Below are 18,764 nucleotides of genomic sequence, written 5' to 3'. Positions count from 1 at the left end.
AGAGGGCATTATTGTTGTTGTTCATTTGCTTATCAGTCATGTCCCACCCTTGAGACCCCCTTTGGGGTTTTCTTGGCAAAGATACAGGTATGGTTTGCCATTGCCTTCTCCAACTCTTTTACATATGAGGAAACAGATCAACAAGGTAAAATTACTTGCTCTGGTTCACACAGCTAGTAAATGTTTCAATACAGATTTGAACTCAGCCAGGACCCAGGCTCAATGTACTATGCTGCTTGGCCATTCATAGGGTTTTAATCACACACTACTGAATGTGCTTGTGACCCAGAAGCAGCTAGGTGATGCAGGTGTTACTCAAGCCAAATACCCTACTTGCCTCAATTTTCTTAAATGTAAAACAAGGATAAGAGCACCTACCTCTCATGATGGTTGGGAGGATCAAATTAGATATCTATAAAGTACTTGGCATAGTGTTAGGCACATATTAAATGTTTAATAAATGCTTGTTGACTTCCTTCCTTTGTGAGGCTTTAACAGAAAGTTCAATGGAGTCAGTGTGGGTATTTCTAGTTCACATATAGAATATCATCAATAATAATGTTCCAGGCTTTTCTCAATACTTGTTGATGTTTGGATAAGAGCCACTGAGAGTTATTGGCATTTTAGAAACTTAAAAAATAGAATGCATAATGAGAAGATCTTCTAGCTGAGGATTCATTGAAGAAGGTTTAACACCTATCAATGACCTTAGCTCAGAAAAGCTAAGAGATGTTGTGAATAGTGATGACAAAACATTTTCTTGCATTAACTCCTGCAAAGGAAGATAATTCTAATAAGGTTATTGGTTCATATAGAAAATACAAAATAGCAGCCTGGCAGAAAGTCATCTCATGCCAAGTGGATGAAAGACAATGTAGTTTGATGGCACACAAAATGGTACCAGAAAACTCTTGGGGCCCTACAAAGACAATATATCACAGCCACTTGTTGATTATGATCCAGAGTACAAAAATGATAGATTAGTCATATCAACTCTGAGGAAGACTTTTCTATTGGTTTTAGATGGTTTGTTGAAGTTAGATGATCATTCTTCTGAAGAAAATATGGTTCCTTATTCAAATGAGGAGGAAAGTACATGCTTCCAGCAATAGGAAAGTCAAGAAAGATTGCCTCCAATTTGAGGGAGATTGGGAGGGAGAAAGAAAGAATTCATAGGCCTCCCATTTCTTTACTAATATTTTAGTAGTGGAGGTCTCAATGGAATAGAAGACCCAGAAGTCTTACTTGTTGGAAAGCAAAGATGGCCATCCTGGACAGTAGGCCAATGGTTCTAAGAAGAAAGGATTGACAGCAGGTTACTCCAAAAGTATAGAATTAACTGGCCAATGATCAGGGTGTCTTATGATGCTTTAGGAGCAATGAGGACAAGGTTACTTGGGTAGCCCAATGGTACCAATTGATTTGTACTTTGCCTTTAGCACTAATATATTAAGCTAAATGCTATATGTAAATTTTGTTATGGATTATATGAATTATGCATTATATTTCTACCTAAAAGCTATGGAACTCCAATATAACTATCATGTATCCTCTGACTACACTTATACTGGATAATTTGAGATAATTACCTGTGAATAAACTATATGACAAATAATGAATATTTAGAATGTAAATAGGAAAATATGCCACATAGGCAATGTGATTTTCAGTACCTTCCTTTTTTTTTAAATGGGGTAGGTACATAAGGATACACAATATGACTATCATATTCTATTTGAGAAGGAATGTATTCCCAGAAGTCATTGTACTAGTAGAGAAACTTTCTAACTCTCCCCCAAAAAGTAACATATAGATATTATGATGAAAGATTGAGTCAGGAGCAAGCAAGTGTTAGCCACAGATTCCGCAACTAGAGAATGAACCAGGAACAGCTCAGCTCTGAAATAGGTGCTGTGCAAGCACAGACAAGGATTAGGAGCATAAGAAAAAGCCAGATACTGAGCTGGGGAATTAAGAGAACAAATCAGCAGGTCCCCTAGCCATCAGTCCCTCTTTACAAAGAATGAGTGATTGATAAATCCCCTTTTCCCTATGTCAGAGAGATGAGCAATTATTTAGGAAAGAAATTAGTGCTTCCATAGGAGAACTATACTACTTATGAGGTTTATAACTACAGGCAATTGTTAACTTCTCTAAGACTCAATTTCATTGTCTATTAAATGACAACAATTTTAGTATTACTTAATTCCCAAGGCTAATGTGAGGAAAGTACTTTGTAAGTTTTTCAGTGTTATAAAAATGAGTTTTTATCAATATATGTATCTGATTAAGAACTATTTTGCTCAATTATATGGCAATAAATATGAAAATCTAGGTTAAATGGGTAAATGTTCACAAAAATATAAATTGTCAAGATTAACAAAAGAGGAAATAGAATACTTAAATAATCCCATTTCAGAAAAAGAAATCAAACAAGCCATCAAGGAACTTCCTAAGAAAAAATCACCAGGGCCAGATGGATTCACAAGTGAATTCTATCAAACATTCAAAGAACAACTAATCCCAATACTCTGCAATTTGACAAAATAAGCAAAGATGGAGTACTACCAGATTCCTTTTATGACACAAATATGCTATGGATTCCAAAGCCAGGCAGACTAAAATAAGAGAAAGAAAACTACAGACAAATCTCCTTAATGAATATAGATGCAAAAATGAAAAATAGAATACTAGCAAAAAGAATCCAGCAGGTTATCACAAGCATTATTTACAAAGATCAGGTGAGATTTACACCAGGAATGCAAAGATGGTTTAATATTAGGAAAACCATCCACATAATTGACCATATCAACAATCAAACCAACAGAAATCACATGATCATCTCAACAGATGCAGAAAAAGCCTTTGACAAAAATACAATACACATACCTATTGAAAACACTAGAAAGTATAGGAATAGAAGGGCAATTCCTCAAAATAATAAATAGTATATATTTAAAACCATCAACAAGTATCATTTGCAATGGGGACAAGTTAGAAAGTTTCCCAATAAGATCAGGAGTGAAGCAAAAATTTCCATTATCACCTCTATTATTTAATATTGTTCTAGAAATGCTAGCAATAACAATTAGAGAAGAAAAAGAAATTGAAGGGATTAAAGTAGGCAATGGAGAAATTAACTATCACTATTTGTAGATGATATGATGGTCTACTTAAAGAACCCCAGAAAATCAACTAAAAGGCTAGTAGAAATAATGAACAACTTTAGCTAAGTTTCAAGGTATAAGATAAACACATATAAACCATCATTTCTATGTATTTCCAACAAAACTCAAAAGTTAGAAAGAGAAATTCCATTTAAAATCACTCTAGACAATATAAAATATTTAGAAACCTATTTGCCAAAACAAACATAGGAATTATATGAATACAATTTGAAAACACCTTTCACACAATTAAAACTAGATCTAAATAATTGGAAAAACATTAATTGCTCATGAGTAGGATGAGCTAATATAATAAAAATGACAATTCTATCCAAATTAATCTACTATTGCCATATCTATCAAATTATCAAAAAATTATAAAACTAAAAAATTATAATAAAGTTCATCTGGAAGAACAAAATATCAAGAATATCAGGGGAAATAATGAAAAAAAGTGAAGGATGGGGGCCTAGCAGTATCAGATCTTAAACTGTACTATAAATTAGTGATCTTCAAAACAATATGATACTGGCTAAGAGATAGAAGGGAGGATGAATGGAATAGATTAGGGGTAAATGATCTCAGCAAGATAGTGTTTGATAAACCCAAAGGTTCCAGCTTTTGGGAAAAGAACTCATTATTTGAGAAAAACTGCTAGAGAAAATGGAAAACAGTATGGATAAAAATTAGGTTTAGATCAACATCTTTTACACTAAACCCAGATAAATTCAAAATCAGTAAATTACTTAAATATAAAGAGTGAAATCATAAATAAACTGGGTGAACATAGAATAGTATATCTGTCAGATCTGTGGGAAAGGAAGGAATTTAAGATGAAGCAAGAGATAGAGAACAGTGCAAAATATAAAATGAATGACTTTGATTATATCAAATTAAATAGCTTTTGTAGAAACAAAACCAATGCAATCAAAATTAGAAAGAAAACAAAAACCTGGGAGAACATTTTTATAACAAAACTCCCTGACAAAGGTTTAATTTCCAAAATATAATAGGAACCAAGTCAAATTTACAAAAAACAAGCCATTCCCCAATCAACAAATGGTCAAGGGACATGAATAGGTAGTTTTCACATGAAGAAATAAGAACTGTCAATAAGCACATGAAAAAGTGTTCTAAATCCCTCCTGATTAGAGAAATGCAAATTAAAACAACTCTGAGGTACCACCTCACACCAGCAGATTGGCTAACATGACAGCAAAGGAATGTGATAAATGTAGGATGGAATGTGTCAAAATTGGGACACTAATATACTGTTGGTGGAGTTGCAAATTGGTTCAACCATTCAAGAGCACAATTTGGAACTATATGCAAAGGTTAAACCCTGCCCTTTGACCCAGCCATACCACTTTTGGGTTTGTACCACAAAGAGATAATAAGGAAAAGGACTTGTACAAAAATATTCATAGCTGCACTCTTTGTGGTGGCAAAAAATTGGAACATAAGAGGGTGTCCATCGACTGGGGAATGGCTGCACAAATTGTGGTATATGTTGGTGATGGAATACTATTGTGCTCAAAAGAATAATAAACTGGACCAATTCCATGTGAACTGTAAAGACTTCCAGGAACTGATGCAGAGTGAGAGGAGCAGAACCAAGAGAACATATACAGAGACAGATACATTGTGGCATAATCGAACATAATGGACTTCTGAACTAGCAGCAATGCAATGTTCCAGGACAATTCTGAGGGTCTTATGAAAAAGAACACCATTTACATCCAGAGAAAGATCTGTGGGAGTATAAAAACATTTGCTTGATCACATGGTTCACTAGGGATATGATTGGGGATGTAGACCCTAAATGATCACTGTATTGCGAACATTAATAATATGGAAATAGGTCTCCATCAACGATACATGTAAAACCCAATGGAATTGCTCATAGTCTACAGGAAGAGGGTGAGGGAGGCAGGAAGGGAAAGAACATGAATCTTGTAACCATGGAAAAATATCCTAAATTAATTAATTAATTTAAAAAATAAAAGAACCATGGGAACAGAAATGCAGAAGAAAAATATATGATCAATCACGTAGTTCGATGAGGATATGATTAGGGTTTTCACATTAAAAGATGACTCTACTGCAAATATGAATAACATGGAAATAGTTTTTGAACAATGATACATGTATATCCCAGTGGAATTGCTTCTCAGCTCCAGGAGCAGGGAGGGAAGAGGGTTGGGAAAAATCATGGATTATGGAACCTAGCAAAAATGTTCTAAATAATTAAAAAATATAATGTTTAAAATTTTATGTGAAAACATGAGTAATGAGCCAGAAGAAGAAAATTCATAGTGCTATTACTATCTATAAGAGTAGAATGAATACCTACACTGATAAGAATGATTCCCACTAAAGCATTGTAATATAGTATGAACAATTAAAGAAATGAACATTGATGGTGAATAAGGAAATCCCAAGATATTTTTCTTTACCTCAGCCTTCTCTTTCTTTTTGACCTTTTGTAAGGTGATAGTTGTCTTTTGTTCGTTTGTTTATTTTTTGTTCCTCCCAGTATAATTCCAGCAAGTTATGTGCACGCTCAGCATATCCTCTAGCCAAATAGCAAATTTAAGTAACTACAGAATGCTCCCATATTTATAATCAACACACATTGCTGCCATCCAGTGTTCATTGGCAAACATTACTACTTGTTGGTGCCAGATACAACTTGGACTAGGTCACCAATGGCACAATATGTACAACCGTAGCACAAAAACAGTGGCCTTTTATTTCCTATCTGGCACTCAGGTTAATACAGCTTCAGACTAATGGTTGCCAAAGTAATTTTATTACTCTCCCTTGGGTTATACTCTATTGTGGAAGCCAACTGAACTAATTAAAAACGTACAATTCTTTCCTAAAGCCCTGTTTCCTCCCCCTATACCTACCTCTTATTGTTAATGACCTCATGATCTACAGAGAAAAATCAGACCTATAAAAACTTTCATAGCACATCTCCACTTCTTGAATTTGTTTCTTTCAAGCTACCTTTTCTTCCAAACAATCATAAAATGAAATCTTGTATTTTGAAAAATCTAACCTCTTCATATATACAAATGAGTCTATCCTCTTTTATCTAAAGAAGGGCCCTGTTCACATATAATCTCTCTTCTCCTTTTTTTCTTCTCCTTCCTTTCCATAATCAGCCTCCAAAAAGTTTATTCTTTATTTGCTGCCTTTATCCATGAACCATTATTTTATTGGTGTATTTTGTATCATTTTTATTTCCAAATACATCTTCTCTCTACTTCTTTAACCAGTAAGCCATTTCATGTAAGAAAAAGAAAAGAAAGGAAGGAGGAAAAGAAGAAATAGAGGAGGGAAGGAGGGTAGGAATGAAGGACGGAAGGAAGGAAGGAAGGAAGGAAGGAAGGAAGGAAGGAAGGAAGGAAGGAAGGAAGGAAGGAAGGAAGGAAAAAAAGCAATTCAGAGGAAACAATAACACATTGATGAAGTTGGGGACATTATATGTTAAAGTTCACATCCACAGTCTCTGGTCTCTGTAAAGAACAGAAGGATGTAATTTTCTCAACTTTTTTCTCAGGTCAAATTTGTTGGTGAATATGATTATACAAAGTTCAATTTCTTTGTATGTCCCTCCCATTTACATTGTTTTAGTGACTTTCTATAATATTTTCTTATTGTTGCTTAATTCATTCTGCATTGGTTCATATATAAGTCTTCCTTTGCTTCTCTAAATTCTTTATTTATATTTACATTATACTTATGTAGAAACATGTATTTATTCATTCCCAAAGTTAAAAAACATATACTTTGTTAATTATTTGTCATTACAAAAAGTGCTACTATGAATATACAGATATATAAAGAACCATTCTGCTTTTGCCCTTGGGGCATATTTATATCAGTGATTTTTTTTCTGAATCAAGAAATAAAGATATTTTAGTTATTTTTAATGTAATTAAAAATTCCTTTTCTTTTAGAATGATTGGATCCATAAACCCACAGTTCTAAAACAGAATATTAGTGTGATTCATGGATCATGGTAGTAGGTTTTTCTTTAATCCATTCAGTAGTAATTAATTCTTTTCTTGGGGTTAGTATCCTATATTGTGACAACAGGCTAGGTAGTTAAGAGGCATTATACATTTTTTTAAAATGGCAAGTCCAATTTACACATATTCATATTAAAATAATAGTAATAATAATTAGCTAGCATTTTTTCAAACTTTTAGGTTTGAAAAGCACTTTATGAATTCAGTTCATATAAATTTAAAATAAAATATTATTTAAAGGTTTAAGGAGAATAATATTCAGGAAAAATTAGGAAGAAGAAATATAGCTATTTCTGGGAATAAGAATATATGCCAAAAGGAAGTAGCAATATTAAAAGAATAGACAAAAGAAGAATCTAAGAAAAAATGAAGTGACTAATACGGTAGTACATGTGCATAAGCTAGATATTGTGTAATTAGGCTAGGTAATGATAATATCCTTCAGCTGTAATTCATTGTGAATGACTTGATTCTTAATTAAGAACTCACTCTTATTGCAAAATATCCTCTTTGTGGTAATACATTTTCTCTCTCTTTTTTTAAATCAGGTGGATGAGACATTTATGGATTCTATCTTAAGCAAACATTATATTAAGAATCAAGTAATCCAACTGACGTAAGTATATTTAGAAAATATAGACTGGGTAAAGGTAATTGAATAAGCATAGGAAAGAACTCATGACTTGCAAAATATATTTAGTAAAATTCCTTACTTTGGAAGGCTTTTCACATCAATTTTAAGTACATTTTATTTTATTTTTTTCTTCATTACATGTAAAATAATTTTAGTGTTCTTTTTTAAAAACTTTGAGTCCCCAATTCTCTCCTTCCCTCCTCTTCTTCTTCATTAAGGTGGCAAGAAATTTTTATAGGTTATACATGCTTAGTCATACAAAATACTTTTCCATTTTAGTCATGTTATAAAAGAAAACACAGTTAAAAACAAACAAGAAAAATAAAGTTTAAAAAAGTATGCTTCAAATTTAATTCAGATTTCAATTTTTCTCTGGAAGTGAATTGAATTTTTCAACATAACCCATTTGGAATTGTCTTTGATCTTTGTATTGATGAGAATAATTAGGTCATTCATAATTTATCTCTTCTTGATCTATTTTCCAGGTCAGTTGTCTTTTAGAGAGGTATTTTAGATTTTCTTATACTTTTTTATTCTTTTGATTTTACCTTGTTCTGTCCTGATGTCTCATATATTAATTAGCTTCTATTTACCTAAATCTAATTTATAGGGAGTTATTTTCTTCCATAAGTTTGTGTGTGTGTGTGTGTGTGTGCATGTTTCCTTGTCCATTTGGCCAATCCTAATCTTTTATGAGTAGTTTTCTTCATTGTGTATGGTATTTTTTTTTGCTTCAATTTCCATTTGGCCAACTAGTTTTTGTTCTTTTTTTTTTTATTTTCAGTGTATTTTTGTGTTTCTATTTCCTTTTGACCTACTCTAGTTTTTAGGAAGTTTATTTCTTCAGTGAATTTTTTACACAAGCTGTTAAGTTTTCCTGTCAATCTCCTATTATTTGTTTTTTAAACCTCTTTTCAATTCTTCTAGGGGTTCTTTTGGGGCCTGACAACACTTAACGCTTTCAGAACCTGAAGCAGTATATGTGGAGTGAAGGAGAAGCTTGCTGTTGGCTTGCCCTAGTACTCCTTGGTGTTACTCCCTGCTGGCTGTGCTCCCATCTCTCCCCAGTGAATCAGACACTCTGCCTACTTTTCAAATTGTTCTCTTCATGATGGTTGCTGCACTCCATCTACTTGTTGCTTCTTTCACTCTAGTATTCATTTTGAGGCATTATTTTAAGGCTGTTTGGAAAGGATTCTCATAGTGGTTCCAGCTTTTCCTGCTTCTATTCTGCCATCTTGGCTCTTCCTTGTCTATTTTTAATTTTAAAAATTCTTCTTTTCAGTAGGTTTTTATGCTTCCTTTAATATTTAACCAATCTATTTAAAAAAAAACAAACTCATTCCATCCATATTGGAATCAATATTGTGTACTGCAGTGTTCCAAGGCAGAAGAGCAGTTAGGGCTAAGCAATTGCGGAAAAGTGACTCACCCAAGGTCACATAGTTAGAAAGTGTCTGAGGCCAGATTTAAATCTAGAACCTCCCATCTCTAAGCATACCTCTCAATCCAGAGAACCACTTAGCTGTTCTCCAATCTGTCTTTTAAGGTGACATTTTCTTAGTATTTTGGTTCTTTTTAAAATAAACTGTTGATTCTTTTTTCATTTATTTTCTTGCATCACTTTAATTTCTTTTTTCCAATTTTTAGTCTACCTCTTATTTGATTTTTAAAATCCTTTTTTGAGCTCTTCTAGGAATTGTTTTTGAGCCTTAGACAAGTTCACATTATTCTTTGAGGCTTTGGATGTAGCAGTTTTAACTTTTGTCTTCTTGATTTGTATCTTGATTTTCCCTGGCATCATAGTAACTTTCTATGATCAGGTTCTTTATATTGTTGTTTGCTCATTTTCCCAGTCTATTTCTTTATTTTTAACTCTATGATACATTTGAGTAGCTGTTTTCAGAGCTAGTTCTGGGGGGTGGGGTCTACAAGTTTTCATTTCTTCCAAGGTGATATGATTTAAGAAAAAGTTCCCAGGCTGTTCTTTGGCTTTTGAGCAACCACATTCACTCTATTCTCTTCTGGAACTGTAACCAGGATCCCTGCCCTCATGTGGCAGTAAGCTTTGGTGTGCTAATGGTCCTTCTCTTCCTGGGACAGAGACTCAGTCCTGGAACTCTAATCCACATATAGGCAATGCAACAGAATCCTGGACCAAGTGCCAGCAAAGGGACCCCTGTAATCTCCTGTCCAATTGCCTTACGGTCTGTGAAACTTTTATACGTTCTGCCACTCCAGAATTCATTTTGAGGTATTATTTTAATGTTGTTTGGGAATGAATTTGGGACAGTTCAGGATAGTATCTACCTATTCTCTGCCATCTTGGCCCTACCTGCCATATCAAACTTTTTTTTAAGTAGCTAATAAATTGACTGCTAAAGGGGGATTAACATTTTTTTCTTTTGTGATTTCCAAAAGTAACAGATATTGCTGAAAAGGAGTTTAACTTGTGGCTTGGGACAAGTATTTTTCCTTTGTTAGCTTTTTTTTTGGTTTTAGTAATATACTGAGAGAGTATAGTACAGCTCTAATGATCTTTTGAAAATTAGTTGAGTGACCAAAAAACCACACATCACCAACCAATAATAGATATGAATTCCCTTTTTACACCATGAAGTATATATACTCTTTAATGGATTCCTGGAAAATTCATCCCTTTTCTCAAGGAAAAAGTTCCGGTTTTCATTAGCTGATGGTGATTGGGTTACTCAAAATGGCTTATTTCGGTGATGGTAAACCTTTTAGAGAAGAAGTGCCATGACTGCCTCCTCCAGAGACTTCATGATATGCCCCTCTCCACCACCAAGAGCCAGGAATGCCACACCCCACCCCTTACCACACACAGGGGAGAGAAAAAGCACTCCCATTGGGCTCCTTGGTGTCAAAGCAAGTGAAGTGAGGAATGTCCTTAGGCCAGGTGGAGAGGGGGGAGGGAGCAGCTCTGCCTGAGTCCCTCTGCCTTTCTAGTTACAAACTTTTTTGGGGGTGTGGTGGCCACATGCCCACAGAGAGTACTCTGCATGCCATCATTGGCACCCATGCCATAGGTTCATCATCACTGGTTTATACTGTTTCACAAAATAATTCATTGGTGGCTCAGGGTGATTTCAACCTGGTTAGAGGTATTGTATTACAAAGGAAAGGAGCTTAAACTTGAATCACTGAAATTGGAATCACAAAACCTGATTCTGAAATTCAGCTCTATTACTTATCATCTATGTTCCCTTGGGAAAGTCATATAAACCCTCTGGACCTCAGTTTCCTCCTCTGAAAAAATTAGGAAGTAAAACTAGAGGATCTTTAAGGTTTATTCTAGCTCTAGTTTGTAGTCCTCTGAAAGTATTGGCTGGCTTATTGAGTATTTACTGGCCCCACAATATAATAAAATGAATATAAGACTCAGGGGTCAACGGTCTTGTTTTCATCCTTAATTTAAAAGCTCATATTTACATAGCACTTTACATTTCACAAAGCATTTATCTCACAACAATCCTGCAAAGGAGGTAACATAAATATTATTATTCCTCTTTTGCAACTGAGAATAACAAAAATTAGGTGACTTGCCCAACTCACAAAGTTAGTAAATGTCAGAAGGGAGATTCAAACCATGATCTTAATAAATCAAGGGGCATATACTATGCCATATGCTTTTATCTTTCTGGGCCCATGAATAGTGATTTGATCTCTAAGATCCCTTCTTTTTCTAATATTCTAATAATTCTGCCACTTGGATCATGATTAAGAAGTCATGAATTCAAAAACTTCCTGGTTTAGTTTTGAGTTATGATTACTGAATTGCTACAACAAATGTGTTTTAGCAGAGCTCATTTAATATCTAGTATGATTTCATCTTCCCCTTACTCAGATGTTTTTGAGCAAAACAATAATTGGGTGTAGAATGAAAAAGCTAAAAGAGAATTTGTTGTTCATTTGGTATCCAGTACAATCTAAAGTCCTAATCTTCAGATTCATTAATTTGAGTGAAATAGAACACAGCACTAACTAGGAATTCTTTTATGTGGAGCAAAAGCAATTGAGGCCAGCAGCTCTGATGGGATAAAGCAGATGAGTAGAGAGATCTACTAATAAATTTTTTACTAAATGGCTTTTTAAAAAACACAACATGCTTTTAAGTATAATCTGCATTATTAATATTTTCTCCATCATTTCCCTAAATCTAGATAATCTACAAGCCAGTAAGTTCAGCCCTGATTTGTTGTGTTTACAGTTTTCTGAGGTACTATGCTCACACTAAATATTTTTAAATGGAGAGATCACTAGGAGCTGGATGGAGAATATAGGGTGTGGATATCATGACAGAGAACAGTTCAACAATAGGTGTGGTCAGGTGGTAACATAAGCAGAAAGAGGACCACAAGACAAGTTTCGGGAATGGTTGTTGCCAGAGAAGAAAATGAAGCATTTTGAGAAGGAAGTATGAATCACCCCAAATCAAAACCTTAACCTCCTTGTAAATGGGAACTTTAAAATTAATAGTATTTGTGATTCTAGCACCTAACACAATGCACATAGCAGGAGTTTAACATATATTACAAATATGTTTATATATATTATAATTAATCACTTTAAGTTTAAAGTGATTAATTGACAAATATCTGTATACCCTTTACTAGTTGCAGATCTGGTAAAATATATGAACTATTTAAAAACTGATATATAGCATCTTCTCATTAGCTATTTCCCCCCCTTATTTAGCTTGGAGAATCTGGAAGAGTCATTTTTCAGCTTTTTAGTCCAAGGATTTAAAACATAAACTACAAACAAGAGAAATAAAATCATATTCCTAGGCAAATCTATACCAGAATATTTTTGCATATGAATATATTTGATAAGTAGTCTGGAAATAAACTCATTTTTTGAAAGAGGGTATAATTCATCCCTGTGGTATTGCATTAAGCAAAGATGTTGTAAGTACACATCTGTCTTTACCACATCTTACCTTATGATATCACTGCTTATGTACCCGTGTTGACACACCTTATGATTAATTATGAAAATAGACTTAGTTAATGATGTAAAAGGAAAAAAAGCAAAGGAAAAATTTCTTCTATGGGATAAGAAGAAGGAGAAGAATAAAAATAAAAAATCATGTAGAATGGACAAAATAAGCCACCACTATGCCAAACAATTTAAACATAATTCTGCTCAAATTGGAAGTTTTGACTCAACTGAATATTTATTAAATTACTCAATGGATTCATAAGAATTTATTAAACATGGTTGGCTAGGTGGCTTACTAGATAGAGAGCCAGGCCTAAAGATGGGAAACCTTGGTTTAAAATCTGATGTCAGATTGTAGGTATGTAACCCTAGGCAAGTCACTTAACCCCAAATGCCTAGTCCTTACCACTCTCCTGCCTTGTAGATAGTATTAAGTATGGATCCTGAGACAAAAGGTACGGATTTTTAAAAAAAGTAACACTTACTACATGGTAGGCACTGTACTAAGTCCCTGTTACATATAGTTTATGATGGAGAAAATGGGTTAGTCATATGTAAAGAGTAAGGGAAATGCTCAACCCACATGAGTCAATGGTATTCGAAGGATTTCACAGAGCACAAGGAAGGTCTCTAATCCATTGCGTCAAGAATGTATAGGAAGACATGGACAAGAATTATAAAGGAAGGGCAGGCATGGATGGGAGGATGAACTTCCTCCTTGTTGGAGGGAATGTCTAGATTGAAGAGATCACAGATTCACTGGAACATGTACACTTTATTTCTCTACCTATTAATGGAACTATAAAGATAAATATAATAGATTCCCATAACTTGAGAAGCTTGCAATTAATTTGTTATTTAGTCAATTAGTTGTATACAACTCTCTGTACCCTTCTTTGGGGTTTTCTTGTGAAAGATACTGGAGTAGTTTTAAATTACTTCTCTAGCTCATTTTACAGATAAGAAAACTGAGGCAAATAGATTAAGTGATTTGTCCAGGGTCACCCAATTAGTAAGTGCCTAGGACTGGATTTGATCTCAAGTTCTTCTGATACCAGAGAGACCACTCTCATGAACTGCATGACCTAGCTGCCCTTGCAGTTTAATAGGGGAAAGATAACGCATTTATAGTACATATAAACAAAATAAAAATGTTAATATATATTAACTGCACAATATGAGCACAAAATGTTTTGAAATCAAATGAGAGTAAGTGCAAAGAAACCTTCGAGGTTGTGCAGTGAAACCATTTAATTTTGATTATAGATGAAGAAACTAAGGATTTATGCTATGTTCACCTAGTTGGGAAGTGGTAGAGCTGGGACTTGAATCCATGTCTTTTAATTCCTATTCTAGTGTTCCCCACCCCCATGACATCTTTATTTGTCTTTTTCTGTCTTGTAGACCAGAGATAGATGGTGTGAAAGCAGATGTTGTGATGATATTTCAGTTTCCCACCAAAGAGAGAAGAGAAACAAGGGAGAAAAAGATTCATAGCATTTTAAATCAGAAAATAAGGGCCACCAGAGCTCTGAAAATAAATGCCTCCTCACTTCAGCTCAATGGTAGGTATTTTTTCCAGTTATCATTAACTTTTGTGTTAATGCATTTACTTTTAAATTTATTTGTCATTCTTTCAGCATATGAATAAAGAATGAGTAAATGAATAAGTAGAAAGAAATAAGAATTGTTTAAAGCATCCTCTATGTGCTACGTTCTTCACAAACATTATCTCATTTGAACCTCGCAACAACTGTAGGAAGAAGGTTCTGTTATTAACCCCATTTTAGCAGTCAGAATACTAAGGCAGAGATTATATGATTTACCTAAAGTCAAACAGCTAGTTAGTGTCTAAAGTTAGATATCATTTTGGGTCTTCCTAACTTGAGTCCACTGTGACACCTTGCTGCCTCAATAAATAAAAATACACACATAGATGAGTGGCCAAAAGGACTAAACAAACAAGCAAACAACTTAATAAATGAGCAAACAAACAGGGAAAGAAGATATGGATTAAGTGAATAAGTAACATTTCAGAATTTTCCCGGAATTATCTCTATTAAAGGTGTGATTTACAATGAAACCTCATCAATTCTTAGTTAGATGGGTCATGGAGTGACTTTTGTTTTCTGTTGGATGAAGCAACTGATGGTAGACAGTCCAAAATAGCAGAAGTTAATAAAGTAGATCAGAGATATGGGCTAGCTGAAGCTGTCTTTGCCACGGAAAAAGCTAGGGTATTCTGCAACTTCTGAATTTTCAAGTGGAACCTGGAACACAGTCAAGAATATTTCATTCAAAGAACATATATAATGGTGTACATACTATTTCCCCCCAAATGGTTAAAGATATGGGTAGCAAAAGCAAGTTCTAACAGGAAAGTTGTTCCTTAGGATTGGCATCATGGCAGCCTGAAAGCATTCATATAGATGAAGGACACCAAGAACAACAAAATTAAGAGTTACTTTTCCTTCCCTTGCTCTGACCCACATTTTTTAACCAGAAGATACTTAGTTGGAATCAGTGTCTTCCTCTAGAGAAATTAAAAATAAAAGTTGCTTTCTGTGAACAATTATTACTAGAATCAACATTTATCTTACCATTTTCTGGTTTGAGAAACACTTTGTATACATTGTCACAGTTGACATTTATAGCAACCCTGTCAAGTAAATGCTATATTTATTGTTGTTTAGTCATGTTTTAGTCTTATCCAACCACATTTGGGGTTTTCTTGGCAAAGATATTGGAATGGCTTTCCATTTCCTTCTCTATCTCATTTTACATGTTAGGAAACTAAAGTAGGCCAGGTTAAGTGACTTGCTCGGTCACCCGACTAGTAAGTAAGAGAATATGAGGCCAAATTTGAACTCAGGTATTCCTGACTCCAGACGACTTCTATCCACTGTGCTACCTAGATGCCTGACATAGACAGACAGACAGACAAGTAGATAGATAGATAGATAGATAGATAGATAGATAGATAGATAGATAGATAGATAGATAGACAGACAGATAGATTGGTCTTATTATACAAATGAGGAAACTGAGACTTAGAAAGAGTGAATGACTTTCCAATCACTATGTAACTGGAAAGTGCTTAGAACCAAAATTATAGCCCAGGTCTCATTCTTTCAAGAACATTGTTTTTCAATGATACATGTATAATCCAGTGGACTTACTTGTTAGCTCAGGAAGTGGGGAAGGAAAAAGGGTGGGGGAAAGCATGAGTAATGTAGCCATGGAAAAATATTCTAAATAAATTAATTAGTTGAAAAAAAGAACATTGTTTTTCCCTGTACATCACACAGACTTTTCTCATATAAGGACATATGAATGTAAGAATGTCGGGACATTATTTCAAATTCTTTAGCACCTCTTCCCCTTGAAAATCAATCTTCCCAAGTAGCCTGAGAGTGACTTTTTAAATTCTTTTCTGAAGTTGACAAGGAACCCAAAACAGGTTTAAAATTCCCTATAAGAATGATCAAAGTCAGTCCTGTATCAAGCTGTTCTGTGCACAATAATATCAACTGTTGACAACTTCCAGTTAAGTTAATGAATGACTTAAATAAATATAACCCCAAGAAAGAAACTATTGACTTGCAAGTGCTAATGGGGCAATTTTCAGTGATGGAGAAAAAGCTTTTTGTCATTCTAAATCTAGTAAATAACAGTGTGTGGACCCAGTTAAGAGCCAGGATGAGCCCAGCCACATTCAATGTGGGTTGGATTAGTCATTCGAATAATTATTGTTTCTCTGATAGAATAGTAGATTATGGGTATCTAACTGTTGTTTCTGATGTTTTCTACTTTACAGATTGACAGTAAAACTAGCCAGGCAAGATGCTGGCTTTATAAATACTATCAGTCATTTGAAATCACTTTTCAAGTGATGTTTCTTTAAAGTATCATTAAATTAATATGATAAATCAGTGAATTGTCACTTCAAGCTGATATATAGCTATAGATAAAGCTGTGAGGCAGTCAGTTTACTTTTTCTTTATTGCATATTTATTCCTCTGTTTTAAACAGGTCCTGAAAGAATACTTCTAGGTAGAGTGTTTGTTTTATTTAATTTGATCTTTGCTTTCAATTTTGTTCATCTTATTTTTTTTTTAATTTTCAGAATTTCTACTTTAGTATTTAACCAGAGTTTTTAATTTCTCAGTTCTGAGTTTTAGAAAAAATATTATTTATCTTATTAGTAAAAAGTCTGTTTATTCCAAGGGCATTTATGTGATAGAATGGATAGAGTGTTTGGTCTGGAGTCAAGAAAACATATTCCTGACTTTAAAATTTCACTTCAGAAACTTGCTAGTTGTGTGGCACTGGACAAGTCACTTAACCCTGTTTGCATCAATTTCTTCCTATGTGAAATGAGCTGGAGGAGGAAATGACAAACTAATCTAGTATTTTTGGCAAGAAAACTCCAAATAAGGGTAGGAAGAGTAGGGAATGATAGAAAAAAGACTGAACTGCAACTATTCCTATGTTTTCTAGTGTTTTTAACAAGAATAGGACTTTATTGATATTGATTTTTTGTGGTTCTTACAATCATATGGTCTATTTTGGTGATGCTTTATTGAACCAATCTTTCTTTACTGGTCTAAATTCAACCTAGGCATTGTATATAATAATTGTGACTTATTGCTGTATACAAAAATTGCTCATATTTAATTTTTGTATAAATGTTGATTAGACATATTGGTCTATAGTTTTAAGTTTCATTCTAGATATATTGATTTGCTCTTTCTTTCTTTTGTTGATAATATAAACTTTACCCTAAGTATTATTGTGATCACTAAAGGATATGTGTAATAGTTCTACTTTTCTTTGTGAAGTTTTTAATGCCATAATACATGGTCAGTTTTTCTGTCATATACAGGTAAGACATATATATATTACCTGTTACCTTCATTCAATAATCACCAGAGGTTTATTGTCTCAAATGTTTGCAAAATTAATCAAGTTCTTTTATTTGCTTCTTGTTTAGGTTTTGTTTAAATTTATCTAGTTCTGAAAGAAGGTACATTGAACGCCTCCACTATTATTATTATTAATTATAAGTATCCTGGCTTTGTTGTTGTTGTTGTTGTTGTCGTTGCTTTCAGGCAGTTCAGTGTTTCTTAAATTATTTTTTCTTTTACTGTTTTCTAGATTAGGTGTGGTTTTTTCAGTTTTTTATTTTGTTTTATACTTCTTGTCTCATACTAATTAACTTCTATTTGGTCCATGATAATTTTCAAGGAATCTGTTACTTGGGCAAGGTTGTACATCTCTTAAAAACTAAGGCTTTATTTATCCTTTCGAATCATTCCTCTAAGGCTCTCATTTCTCCTCCAAATTTTTTCTTTCTCTAGCACCTCATTATAAAATAATTTTAACATTAAAAAAACTAGATCAATTTCTTCTACAAATTCTATTTAATTCTGTGTTCAAACTTTTTTTTCTTTGAGCCTCTCCTTGAAGTGTCTTTTATTTTTTCCTTGAGTTTGGTGTCCCTGTTATGACAATAGTTTTTATGCTGAGATTTTTTTTTGTCTTTGTTATTTACACATTCTTCCCATCTTATTTACTCATTTAGGACTTCATGTTAGAGCTTGGTTCTATGCTTTCTATAGGGAATTCTAGGACTAGTTTGATTCTAATTTGTTTTCTCCATGGTCCTATTGCTGCTTTCTTCAGGTGGAGTGCTATGATTTAGAATCTTATGGGTGATTCAGACTAAAGACCTTCAAACTTTCAGTGCACCCAAGGGAATTTACTCTAGGGTGAAGTTTGATCATTGCATAGTCTTGGTCTGAGCTCTCAAAGCTCTTGATCCTAGTTTAGTTTGGGGAGGAATGGGTATATAGTATGGAATGTAGTATACAGCTATTGACCCTCACCCTTGTCAGCTAGCTGAAACGTTCAGAACATTAGAACTTCAGCTTTCACTTTGGTCTTTGCTCCCTACTG

General features: G+C 33.8%; 1 protein-coding gene across 1 annotated transcript in view; it reads left to right on the top strand.

Moving 5' to 3' along the window:
- Positions 1-18,764, top strand: part of TMPRSS11A (transmembrane serine protease 11A) — a 52,372-nt gene that overhangs the window by 11,763 nt on the left and 21,845 nt on the right. Inside the window, exons 4-5 of the mRNA XM_056803802.1 lie at positions 7,756-7,823; positions 14,211-14,371. Coding sequence (XP_056659780.1) covers positions 7,756-7,823; positions 14,211-14,371 — 229 coding nt within the window. The remainder of the gene's footprint in view (positions 1-7,755; positions 7,824-14,210; positions 14,372-18,764) is intronic.

This window comes from Monodelphis domestica, chromosome 6 (assembly GCF_027887165.1).
Source record: "Monodelphis domestica isolate mMonDom1 chromosome 6, mMonDom1.pri, whole genome shotgun sequence".
Taxonomy (NCBI): domain Eukaryota; kingdom Metazoa; phylum Chordata; class Mammalia; order Didelphimorphia; family Didelphidae; genus Monodelphis; species Monodelphis domestica.
The sequence above is the reverse complement of the archived record's forward strand: the minus strand, read 5'-3'. Positions and strand labels throughout refer to the sequence as shown.